Raw genomic sequence first — 13,043 nt, forward strand, 5'->3', positions numbered from 1 at the left:
TTAAATTAAAGAAAAAAGAAACACTGCTGGCTAAATATTTCAGCTGCATCCATCCACCAGAGACGTTGGCTCGGGCCTGACACTGAATGCATCATTCTCAGCTTTGAGGGAAAACTTGTTATTTTTAATTTAATGTGCTAGTTTTCTTGGTGTTTTTTTTATTATTCACCTAAGCAAGTGGCAGCGTGTGGGCAGTGTTGGCTTTCCAACACTAAGAAAATACACAACCCAGAGGCATGAGAAGAACAACCATTTTCTTGCAGGTTTTTGCAGTGGATTTCAGTGTGAAGTGACAACATAACGGCACTTTGAAATCTATAGCATCTATTGATCCCCGTGGCTTTGTAGGCGATCACACCAGAACATCAGTAAAGAATTATTGATTACACACACACACAGCTCTCTTTATGCACTGAATGCGCGTATGCATGATGTGTGTATGAGTTGTGAGTGTACAGATTGGTGTTTATGTTTATGGTGTTTTTAAATTTGTAGTATAATATAATCAATATATAATTATAATGTAGGTAATATATGGTGATACAGTGAGCTTGTTAAACAGCACCGATATTAACTTCTTCTACAACTGTTTAATTATTTGTGATAGACCAGTTAAAATTTTTGTTTTGAAGAGGATGTGTTTATGCAGTAGAGCAGACATGGGAACCTGGTGGCCCGGGGACCATATGTGGCCCTTACTCTAATTTTCTGCGGCCCCCAAAGCAAATCCCCCAAAATTGTAATTCAAGAAGTTGGAAGGAATATGAAGCCCAACATAATAGACAAAATAACTCTCAAAACACTTTTGTGTAAAGTACACAAAAATGACAGAGAAATACACACAAAAACACACATGACTCCAAAAATGCACAAAATGACAAAGCTGACAAAAACATAAAAACTAAAGACAAAAAAAAAGATTAAAAAAAGCCTTTTTCCCTCTGTATTAATGCTCAGATTGCTCATTATTATGAATTCTGAAATGAATGTTAATAATGTGGCCCTTCGATCAGATACAATCACAGTTTTGTGGCCCCCGCTGTGATAGTCTTTTTTTTTTTTGCAGATATTTGTTGAGAACGTGGAAACAGGTTAAAAGTGTGAATTTTTTTGTTTGTCATTTAATCGTTTATTTATTTATTTTTTAATAGATTTGTTCATTTGAATATTTTCCCAGGTTTTGGTCATGGTTTGTTTTTCTGACTAAAAGTGGCTGTAGTTAAACACTTAGCACTTTTCCTTGTTTTCAGCACATTAATGTTTCCAGCCATGCTTCACTACACCTACCAGTGGTTTTATTTTAATGTTTATTTATTCATGTAAATGTGTTTCTAGTGTTTGTAGATGAAACTTTGTCAATATGCTAAAACGTCTTTATGCATGCATGCTTATATAAAGAAGCTTCTATAGTTTGTTTTAATCCGCACAGGGTTTTGCAGTTTGTGTTCATTTTCTGTTTCTGATCCAACGAGGCTGATTGGTGTCAAGTATTCAATCCTCTTTGTCCTGTTGTTGTCAACTTCAGCATAAAAGGTCAGTAAAGTGCATATTTATTCTCAATGATACTACAGTGAACGTGTGAGTGAGCTGTGCCAGAAACCTTCTGTGTACACATTCATGTTGCAGAAAGAAAGAAAGAGGAACACACGTTAATAACAAGTAAAAGGAAGTGAAAGAAAGACAGAAAAAACAGATGAAACAAGAAAGAAAAAAGGAAAGAAAAAAAAACAGGTTAAACGTGTACATGTGAAAAAAGAAAGAGTGAAAGAAAAAAATTAAAGGTTAAATGTGTAAATGTGAAAGAAAGAAAGACAAAAAACAGATGAAACAAGAAAGAACGAAAGAAAGAAAGAAAGAAAGAAAGAAAGAACGAAAGAAAGAAAAAACAGGTTAAACGTGTAAACGTGAAAGAAAGAAAGAGTGAAAGAGAAAGAAAGAAAGAAAGAAAGAAAGAAAGAAAGAAAGAAAGAAAGAAAGAAAGAAAGAGAAAGAGAGAAAGAGAGAAAGAGAGAAAGAGTGAAAGAGTGAAAGAGTGAAAGAAAGAAAGAAAGAAAGAAAGAAAGAAAGAAAGAAAGAAAGCAAGCAAGCTACAATAAATGATCTGTTTTCTGAGCTTCCCATACAGGTTTAATAATACTGACACTATGCAGGTTGTCTATTTTTACTCCAGGATTACCGTACATTACAGTGTAAACTTGTGACTGAAATAGAACATTCTACATCCATCTTAAACGATTTATGGTTTGTTACAGTAGCCAAGCCTCTGCTTTGTTATGAAAAAACAAACCATTTTCTTTAGAATAAACCGGTTTTTCACATGAGTTAAGAAGAGCACAGTGGCTGAGTTCAGCTGCAGCATCAAAAATGTCTCGTACGACAGATTGTTTTTACGAGAAGCTCTACATTATGTCATCACTGGAACACTTTGTGATCCTTTAGAAATCAGGTGCTTTTACAGACAGCGGAGGGAAGCAGGACGTGAAAAACCAAATAGTTTCAAGGTCGGCTTTGTTTGGTTGTCCTTATCCTTGCTGAACCTGGCTGGACTGAAAATGTCAAAAATGTTACACAAAAGCTAAACGCTCAATTAACTCCAAACAGTCATGGTGTAAAGCGTTTCTACTTCTGTTGTGGGATTTTGTGAAGAGAACGAAGCACAGGTCACAGTTAACAGCTGGAAATATGGAAAGAGGGGAATTTATATTTACTTCATCTCTTGTTGACATTTAAATCAGGAAAATGTGTTTTATTTTTGGTTCGCCTCAGGGTCTTTATACGAGTCAGTTAGCTGGACACCCTGCAGCTGTGACCTTGCTGCTCGATGAGCGTTCACAGAATAAAAATAGAAAAGAAAACCTCCGAAAAGAGATCAGATAAGCATCACTGTGGTAAACCTCAGGTTATAGGGGTTTTTATTATGAATACATGACAACTTCACAACAAGCTTAGAAAAGTGGAAAACCATTTTAGATTCAAAATTGTTCTGAAAAAGTTAAATCTGTTGATTAAATCACTCCATAAAAACTTAGGTTAGACATTATTTCAAAGCTGTTCCAGAGTGAAGTCTGTACCTTTGTGATTTAATGGTTTTTATTGTGATTTAATGGTTTTTATTGTGATTTAATTATGTTTTTATAATGCCTAAGAAACACCAGGTCGTGTTTTTATATTACACCTACAGACCCCAGGAAGAATAGCAGCAGCTTTCGCTGTGGATAATGGGGATCCATACAAATAAACATAAACATCAACACTTCAATAATTGTAGAAATTGGGCTGATTAATTAAACCTACTGATGGAGGTAACCCCATGTGGGACATTGTTTTGCACGACAAAAGATGCTAAATTATTTCTTTTAATTCATATTAGCAGCAGTGAGGTTGGATAAACACAGGCATCGTGTCACCGAGCAGCTCAGCAGTTTGAAAATGTTAAGAAAACAAGAGAAAACCGTTTTCCAAAATAAATCTAAAGACTTTGAAAAAAGGGACGACAGTGGGCTGAATAGGGCCAAAAATGGAATCGCGTACACATTTGACAAACAGCCATAATTACAGAGCAAAGCATTATGGGATTTATTAACTTACAGAATTAGATTCATAAGGTTTGGCTCAGTTTGTGTGTGTGAGCTTTATCTGTGATATTAAAAGAAAGGAGAAAGAAAAATGATTAAAAACTTGATCTGTTTATTTTTTAAGAACAAGAACAGCGACTTGTGAAAAAAAAAAAAAAATAATAATAATTAAGGATTAGGGATTTCAACATATTCTGGGGGTTGTAACTTTGTGAAACTTCCACACACAGAAAATTGTGTAGAAGAAAAGTGATGAAAAACCAACTGGGCTGTGTCCATGTTTGTAAACAATGCAGAAAAACAACTTCACAAAAGGTGGTTAATTGGACCATAACTGCAATAGTAATGTCCCAAAGTGTTTGTGTGTAGAATCCTGCTGAAGAACAAATGCACTTTTCCTAAATAAATGGCAGCAGTGGAGGCTTTGAGTGATACGAGTTCTTTGAAATGACCTCCATTACAATGGACTCGTCTATGTGGCCACGCCCCCCTGTTTGACTGCAAATTTCTGGCGGGCTCCCTTTGCTGCTGACGAATCGAGTCCCGTCGACCCTCCTGAAGTGTTTGGGAATCCATGAGCGGCCACGTATTTGCGGTACGCTTCTCGGATAATGCGAAAGGCGCGTGTGTTGGCGTATGGTATGTCTGTGACCGGGTCTCTGTATAGCGCTGCCTTGTGGGTGACGGGACAAACCTCCTGCACGGGCAGCTGAGGGCTGGACTGGGCGCTGGGCGGGAACGCCACCTCGAAGGCTTCGTCATCACTGAATGTGATGTAAGTGCGGGAGCACAGACCTCCAACGGGCTGCTGGGACGGAGTGGCTGGGTTTTGCACCGCAGTTTGAGGAACGTCCTGATCCAACCTTTGAAAACAATTACAATAAGAAGATTTTACTCACTCAAGCATTATACCACTTATGATTTAGATGAAATTTGATTTCATTACGTTTTTTTTAAACAACCTCTCAGAGCAGTGCTGAAAAAAATACCACAAAAAAAGGATTAAGTGCTTGGGCGCTTGTTGTGTGCAGACTGAGACGTCCACAGTGAGGTTAGCAGTGCATCTGTCCACAGTGTGCTTACCCTTCAACGTCTACGTTTTCTTCTTTTAGCATCGAGTGTGAGACGAGTGGCATGAGAACCGAGTGGTAACGGATGGTTGGTCCCTCAAAACGCCGCTTCTTATGAACCTGTTTCTTCTTGTCTGCCTCCAGGCGCTCGTAGTTTTCTATAGGTGCAAAAAATAATAATCATTTGGAGTTTTACTGGCCACACTTTGGTTGGGGTCAATTATAATTGTAGTCACGTAATTTACTTTTTTTTTGCGCCACATACAACACAAAGACAGAGACAATTACAGAAAAAAGTGTTTTGTGTGTGTGGGTGTGTGTGTGTGGGTGTGATATTATAATAATTATAATAATGGTAGTGGGCTATTAGAGGGTGAGGGAAGGAGACAATAACAAATTAATAATAGAGAAATATGTGGGGGAAAGGAACTATAAATATAAACATATATATACAAAATAGATATAATATAATTGAAAGAAGAGAGAGAAAAGAAAATTGCATAATTGATAACGAATTACAATTGTGGAGTAATTATAATTGTAACTGTAATTGAAAATATCCGTTGCTGTTGTAATCATAATTGAATTTTAATTGAATTCAGATAATTGACTTTGTAATTGTAATTAGCATGGAAATTCTCTAAAAAAAAACAACTACAATTTAATTAAACACAAAACGAGGAAACCACGTTAGAGTTCTATGGCTTACACATATGTAGTTAACATTTATTAAAATAACATATTTTAATAATTGACATGACACCTGTCATTAGCATGAATAAGAAGTCATGAAGGCTGTCATTTAGTGTTGTTCGTTACACTATCTCTAACTTTAACCCTAACCCTACCTGACCTCACTCGATCCCTCAACCTAACCCAAAAAATGCCAACATAGCTCCAAAGGTGTCATAATTTAGCCAACGATACTTAATGACACCTTATGTTCTTGTATTAAGTTTTCCCACTACCTTTCAGTTGTCTTAAGTATCATTTTAACTTTTTTTTTCCTTAAATTGAAATTGATGGGTATGCTGACTGAAAAAAATGCCCAGACGCCCACACCAAAGACATTAATACTAATATTTTATGGATAAAGAAGTCTAACAAGGTAACCAAGATATGAAAAACAAATTGGATGATAGAAAATATTTGTTAGTGTATTTTACAGCTGATTTAAGACATGGGTCAAAACCCGCCGATTATCATAAGAGATGCTAACAGGAAGCTAACACAAGAGGAATGTTACATTTTATGAAGTTAAATGTTCATAGATGTTTGTTAAATGCTCAGTAATTGTGATTAATTAATTTCAAACTTTAGTAATTGAGAATGTAATTGAAATTGATTTTCAGGGGGAAAATAATTGTGATTTTAATTGTAATTGGAAAAAATGCAGGTCAACGTAATCGTTATTGAATTGTAATTGAACATAGATAATTGAAGACCTAATTGTAATTGAAAAAATGTAATTGACCCCAACCCTGAACTGAAACATCTGTGTATATCACTTAGGAAGACTTGTTAATTGTCCATTTTTGCAGATGAACAAGTTGAAGCAACTTCTTACCAAGAGACCTGATGTTGAGCTCAGCTGTTATTTTAGCCTCTGCCAGCAGTTCTTCCTGGGTCAAAGGTCGATCCCGATGAGCCCCTCTGCGTCTCCGAGGAGCATCCTGTCGCTCTTGTAATCGTAGGTTAGTCTTTCTGGTATGTTCACTGGTGGACTTCCTTACAGACTTCCGAGCTACAGAAGAAAATATTAATTCATGTTGGATTAGTTTAACGAAATAATTGTGTAGATAATGTGTAAAAGCGGCACTTACTCTCTGCAAAATCTTGAAATTCTTGTGGAATCCTTCGTTTAAGCTCTACTTTGGTTTTCTCTGTCTTCTTGTGTTCCTCGTGGGGTTTTTTGGGTTTGGGTTTGACTACTTTAATGGGTTCCTGAGATTGACAGACAGCAGTTGTAAGGCTTTGATGCACAAGTTTTCAGTTCTTTTAAACCTTTTCATTTACTTTGAAACAATATATCACACGACTATGTTATCATAAATTTGGAAAATACCAGAAATAGGGGGTGGGCCCCCAGGCCCCATTTCAGAAAAAGGGCTCCAAGCGTCTCATCATATAGAGTATTCATACCAAACTGTATTCTGATCTAACAAGAACTAACGAAGGAGTAGTCATTTAGAAAATGGGGCCCCCCGGGAGCCCCCGTGACACGTACAGGGTAATGGGCTAGATTTATATATTGGTATGTGCCAATGATTTGGTACCACCAACCGTCGTAATAACTGACTGGCAAATAAATGACAAATCGCCTATCGTTTTTTTTCTTTTGGGGCCCCACCTGGGCCCCAAATCAAAAATCGCATACACACCCATCGATTATAGCTACCAAATTTCAGCCCGATTAGTTCACGAATAACAGAGTAGACATTTTAACTAGTGTACACGACAACAAAAAAAAGAACAACAACAAAGTGAAGGGCGTTTTGAGTCCTAAAATATAACATGGGGAATGAATGGAGAACGAGGAAAGCTGGAAGCTAATGTTTGATATTTGGAAAGTGACAGCTCATTTGTTCATGCTGAAAAGTGAGGAGAACCATGTCATGCTTTGCCTCGGGGTTGCTAATGAATATTCTTATTTTGGGAGAAATGAGGGAACAAATACCTTGTAAGCTTTGGTGACGACACGACCTTTCCTGCGGGGCGCGTCCTCCTCCTGATCACTGTCAGGCTCGTCCCCCTCATCAATGTCAAAGTCACTGTCCACTTCGTCCTCTGTGTCAGAGTGTTCTCCGTGATACTCATCATCTCCAGATTCCTGAAACCACAATATCACCACAATTATCTCACAAGACTTTGAGACAATCGGGAATGAAACACAAGACACAAAAGTGTCATTAGATTTAAATCAGACTTTTGAACAGCTAAGAAAATACTATAATCTAATCCTTACACTTCATATTGACATTAATACTCTACACCAGAGGTAACCTCGGGGTCACCTGAAGTGTCTAGTGATTGGTTAATATATATATATATATATATATATATATATATATATTTAGTAAAATATAAATTATTAGTAAATATATATATATTTTTTTATTTATTTATTTTTTACTATTTTTTACTTATTATTTTTCAAATTAACTATTCACACACAAATATCAAACAACTGTTTTCTATACTTAAACTCTCAAGTAAAAATATCTGAGGTGGTGCATCTTGTCACTCTGTGCACTAATACTGGCTACTCTGTATTAGGGCTGGGCAATATATCGAGATTCAAGCTATATCGAGTTTTCTATTTTGGCGACAAAGAACATTAAGATATAGCCTATATCATAAGGGTGTGCGATCTGACGATATTAGATTGTTAAGGATTACAACATGACGACAATCTCCCAAATCACGGAGATCGTAGAACCGTCTGCAGTTCATATTTTAACCATTGCGGTGCCGTGTCTGTGTCATATGTCTGTGGTCCATACACAGAACGTCCAATGGTTTTTTTCTCTCTGCCAAATCACACCATTTGCTAGTCAGCATAACAGAAATTACAGATTGTTAAGCACTTAAATGGGGCAGAAGTACTCCCCCTCCCCCCCAGTGCATGGACACACAGAGTTAGCTGTGCTGCTTCCTCCGTGTTGCACTGAGCCTCTGTAAGTCGCTGCTTTTGCCTCTGTAAGAGGCTCAGTGCAGATGTCTGTCTGTCCTGTAAAACTTTATCAGTTCTGAGTGTTGAAGCACTAAAATCTGTTTGAGAAAACACAGCATGTGTTTCTCTTCTATAACTAAATCTGTCGCTGTGCTGTAGCAGAGATCTGCTGTTGTAGCTGCCAGAGCTGCCCTGAAAAAAGCATGATCTTTTATTCCTTTTTTCCATTTAGGGAGATGATTTTAAGTAGGTGATTTGGTTTGTTTTATTGGTAAATAACTTTAAAAAAGTCTAAATGATTTGAATGAAAAAAATCGTGAAAAAATCGTGATAAGATATTTTTCCCATATCACCCACCCGTACTATATACGTATATATAAATTTATAGCTTATTTTGTTTTGAAATACTTGTTTTAAGAGTCGCTGCTTTTGCTACTTCTCAGAACAGTGATAAAAAGCACAGTAAAATGGATTTCTGAGTGCGTCCTAACCCTAAACGTGACACATTAACTCACTCAGTGCCAATGACGTAATATTACGTCAATTGCGTTTTTTCATGGAAGTTGCTAGGATACACTGTGACGGAGTTCTACAGTGAATAAATGTCTTCTCTGTTGATGTAGTGACCAAGTGGTGCCCTACATGTGGCAGCAGCGCACCTTTAGATGTGAGATTAGCCACTGATGCTACCATTAGCTAAAGAGGGAGAAGCAGGGACGAGGGAGATTATGGCGCTATGAAGTGATATTGTGAAGTATCCAGCAGCTCACAGCACCACATACTAACACAGAACATGTGTGGACCTGAGTAGATTATTGATAATGCCATCGTGAGATAAAACCATCAACTAACCAGGCCAAACGGGTCATCTCTGTGTGTCGGGAGGAAGAGGAAGTGACGTCTGTGTGATTGACGGGGGGAGCAGATACAAAATACAGTAAGCAAAACATTAAACTGTGATCTCGATAGCAAAATAATAAGAATTTTGCCATCAAAAATCTTGTCTCAGTGTTGTTTTGTTTTGTTTTTTAGAAGGAAACCAATGTTCAGATGTTATTGTTTTCAATAAAGCAAAAACAAATTGCTTCAAAGTCACTGACATTTTTTTTTTAGAAAAAGCCTATTTTCTCAGCTTTTTGCTCTGAAACTGGCGATTTGTGTAAAACTTGCTCTATTCAACTGCTGATTATGGAAGAACGAAACAAGCTACAAACAAATGATTTTCTTTTTTTTTTTATGAAAGTAGAGACTTTAATCTTTCAGAATCTGGTCTCAGGTTTCAGACTGTCATGGTGCAAAATATTGTGTGGGTCTTTAAAAATCAGTCAAAATGCTCTAACACGGCTGGCACTGAATGAGTTAAAGAACTCACTCAAACATGCTGTCCTTTATAGATGAAAAAAACAAAAGTGTCACATTTTCTTCAGCTGTTTGATAATAAATGTGCCTGTGTGGCATTTTGCATCAGCAAATTTGAATTTGAATTGAATTAAAGTAGATTTGAAGACAAACAAACAAAAAAACACAAAATCACAGCTCATCAGAAACCCCCTACACACTTGTTGATCCCTGAACAAGCAGCTTTTTATATAATATCAGCCTGTAAAACTGTTAATCAAACTAAATAAATTAACATCTTATTATATAAGTCATTAAAATGAGTTGGCCGCCATATCAAAATATGTGCATGTTTTAACACAGTTGAGTGTGGGCCTTCGTTTTCTGTAAGTGTGTGAAACAGGAGAAGCTGATCTGAGCTTATATTCTGTCTGTCTTCACAATGAAGTTGACAGAGATTTTTGATCAATATGTTAAATATTATGTTTGATTGAGATTCCATTTTATTTATGCTGTTTAAAGGTAGGGTAGGCGATTTTTAAAAGCTAGCATGATTTTGAATGTAGCCCCCCACCCTAGCTTTAAGGAATTCCTTTTTATTAATGTCACCATTTCTTCCAATAGGTGTTATGATTCTAATGGCAGCGACTCTAAATCTGGTCCAACCAACATGTTTGGATTCAGTACGTCTTTATTAATTTCTAGTTCATGCTGATGCGTCAGACTAGAGGTGATATTATTATACAACAGGATAACAAACGTACCTCTTCAATATGATGCAAACATGTGTTTTAATTAATTGACCCTTTTGTCACCAAATTCATTATTCTCACAAATTCTAACCTTCTCCATCGCAGTGAACATGGTATTAGTCCAGGTTTGAAAATATCAGCATTTTATGTCTGTGCTTAGCAGCCTCTGCAATACATTGCCAGATATGATGATCAGACAATAATAAGAACATTTTAAAAATGATCCGGTTTATCACAATTTTTTAGAGTAGGCAGCCACAGTTTGGTATTCAGTTATTTTAAAAACCATCACTCATATAAAAAAAAAAAGTTGTGTGGGGGGTGAATATGTTTTAATAGAAAATGTAGATAGATTTATAAAATTGTGTTCTATAAATATTCCATGTGAATAAATTGTGTAAATGGCATTCAAATTGGGAATTTACATAAAACCAGTTTACAGTCACAACTCAATACACATACATAAAGAAAAGGCTCAAGTTTAGTATTAATACTCATTAAATTTAGGAAGTGTCTCCTAGTGCATAATACTTATCTATATACCAGTAGTATTTCCGTACAAAAGGTGACGTTGCCGGACCTTTTCTACATAAGCGTATTGTGCCTGTGTTATCACCGTGTCAGGATGGCTGAGTGGTCTAAGGTGCATGTCTCAAGAATACGTCCTTCTTCTGCCGTGGGTTCAAATCCCACTTTTGACATACATATTTTTTCATTTTAACATAGTTAACACAGCAAATTCCACCTTTAAAAACACATACAGTACATGAAAAAATAAATATTTTAGGGTTTTATTAGGTTAGGGCTAAAATAAAAGGGTTAGATGGGTAGTTAAAAAAATATATGAGCTAAAATAAAACTGACAGAACTTTAAGTCACGTGGTGCACCTATCACGTGACCTAAACTGGTCAATGAGGGGGGGCTGCGTACGGATAGACTGCCGGTCTATTGACACGTAGTATGTACTGATAGCAAAGTGTCTATTTGTTTTGTTTTTTATTTTATATATTTTAATGAATTTATGCAAAATGAACAATACATACACATGTATACAAATTACAACAAAACAAACCATAGGGAGGGGAGGGGGAAGAGCAGCACACATTTATTGCATTATAATTGTTCTCTGTACTTTTGTTCTATTTTAAACACTTAATATTATAATGTATTTACTATTATTTGTTTCTTATTTTTAATATACATAATTGATTATTATTGCATTCATTATTATAATTAGCATGATTTAAAAACCAGCTTTTTTTTTCAAGCGTCTATTTGTACGGTTGCCGTACGGACAACCCCAGTGCTATTTGTACAGTTACTTAAGTACAAGTACGTAGCGTTTTAAGGTTAGGATTAGGTTATAACTCAATATCGGAACAATTTTTAGCGTTAGGTTTAGGGTAAGGGTTAATCTAAGTCATGTGAACACAACTGGCCAAATAGGGGCGCTGCATACGGACAGAATGTCGGTATTTTGATACGGCAACCGTACGGATAGCCACTGCCTTAAATTTACAAGTCCTCACATCTGAAGAACGATCAAATACAAAACTCAAAAAACAAACTGACTATAAAGAAATGAGATGCCAGCTTCCATCTTAAAGAAATAAAAATATTACATGTGATCCCGTAAATCTAACCAAGTTATTAATAAAGCTTGACAATAATGACACGTTTTTATGTAGTGCACTGTACTGCTACAATAACAACTATCATCAATCGCTGCAAAGATTAAACAGCTACGAGTTCATTTGTTACATTTGAATTATTACAACATTAAAGTATATAAAAAGATGTGTTTACTCAGTTACTGCTAAACCTAGCTAGGTGCTAACTCCCAGGCTAAATCATTGTTGTCCAGTTTTTATACTCACGTCGTTAAAGCCTCCGTAAGTGGTTTTGTAAAACTCGTCCTCCTCTTCAGCATCCAGGAGTTTAGACATGCGGTTTCCCGCAGTCTTTCTGGGTTCACGGGTATCCGCCAAACTCATGGCAGAAACTTTCAAACACAATGCTAAATGCTAAGCAGCCCCTCTGTTAGCTCTACGTTAGCCGGTATGCTAACCGGCGAACTTTCCTTGTCGATGCTCGGTTCGCTAACTTTAAGGTTTGCTGCTGATCATGTTTACTAAACACGTAGGTAGTTTTGACTCCAGCTAAAGTGTAAGATAGATAACTGAGTATTTATTTAGAGTAGAAAGCTTTATGAGAAAGCTATTGTTTACGCACGAAGCTAACGCTCTGCTCGTGCACTGTTGATGACCTCAGGTGGTGGACAGCAAATGTACTTCCGGGTCGATTATTATTATTATTAATTTATTTAATTTTATATACAACATGAGTTGTGCATTCCGTTAGCAAATAATATTTAGATAATTTTATTTAAATGGGGCTTGGTTAATAGTATGAGATAATACTTTATATAACTTTTTAATGTTATAACAATGAGACAAAGTTTAAATTTTCTTGTCGATTACAAGGGATTTTCTCTCTTTTGCGGGGTTTTTGCTGTGAAATGTTAGAAGCAAAAATATGTTTAGCTTTACAAGTGACTACTGACTAATAGAAATTTATTACATTAATTTCTAATAGGCGTTTCTGTCCTTTATTTTATTCTTTATGCTCTACAGT

General features: G+C 36.2%; 1 protein-coding gene across 2 annotated transcripts; it reads right to left on the reverse strand.

Annotated features, from left to right (window-relative positions):
• Positions 1 to 2,145: 2,145 nt before the first annotated feature.
• On the reverse strand, positions 2,146 to 12,679 carry vps72a (vacuolar protein sorting 72 homolog a). Of its 2 annotated transcripts, XM_028461190.1 has the most exons (7): positions 12,287 to 12,679; positions 7,323 to 7,475; positions 6,469 to 6,589; positions 6,213 to 6,389; positions 4,659 to 4,803; positions 4,522 to 4,551; positions 2,146 to 4,438 (listed from the first exon to the last, which is right to left on the reverse strand). In XM_028461190.1, the coding sequence occupies exons 1-7, from the start codon at positions 12,401 to 12,403 to the stop codon at positions 4,048 to 4,050; spliced, it is 1,134 nt and encodes a 377-aa protein (XP_028316991.1). In that variant the 5' UTR covers positions 12,404 to 12,679; the 3' UTR covers positions 2,146 to 4,047. The 2 variants fall into 2 exon arrangements, with proteins under 2 accessions (XP_028316991.1, XP_028316992.1); XM_028461191.1 differs by lacking the exon at positions 4,522 to 4,551 and having other exon boundaries at positions 2,149 to 4,438.
• Between the last annotated feature and the right edge of the window lie 364 nt (positions 12,680 to 13,043).

Source organism: Gouania willdenowi, chromosome 11 (assembly GCF_900634775.1).
Source record: "Gouania willdenowi chromosome 11, fGouWil2.1, whole genome shotgun sequence".
Lineage (NCBI taxonomy): Eukaryota > Metazoa > Chordata > Actinopteri > Blenniiformes > Gobiesocidae > Gouania > Gouania willdenowi.

Excerpts from the sequence above, each read along its gene's own strand:
- vps72a (XM_028461190.1), bottom strand. The coding sequence starts at position 12,403 with ATGAGTTTGGCGGATACCCGTGAACCCAGAAAGACTGCGGGAAACCGC. Across the intron at positions 7,476-12,286 it reads CTTACGGAGGCTTTAACGAC|GAATCTGGAGATGATGAGTA; the intron begins GTGAGTATAAAA and ends TTGTGGTTTCAG. Across the intron at positions 6,390-6,468 it reads ATTTCAAGATTTTGCAGAGA|CTCGGAAGTCTGTAAGGAAG; the intron begins GTAAGTGCCGCT and ends TTTCTTCTGTAG.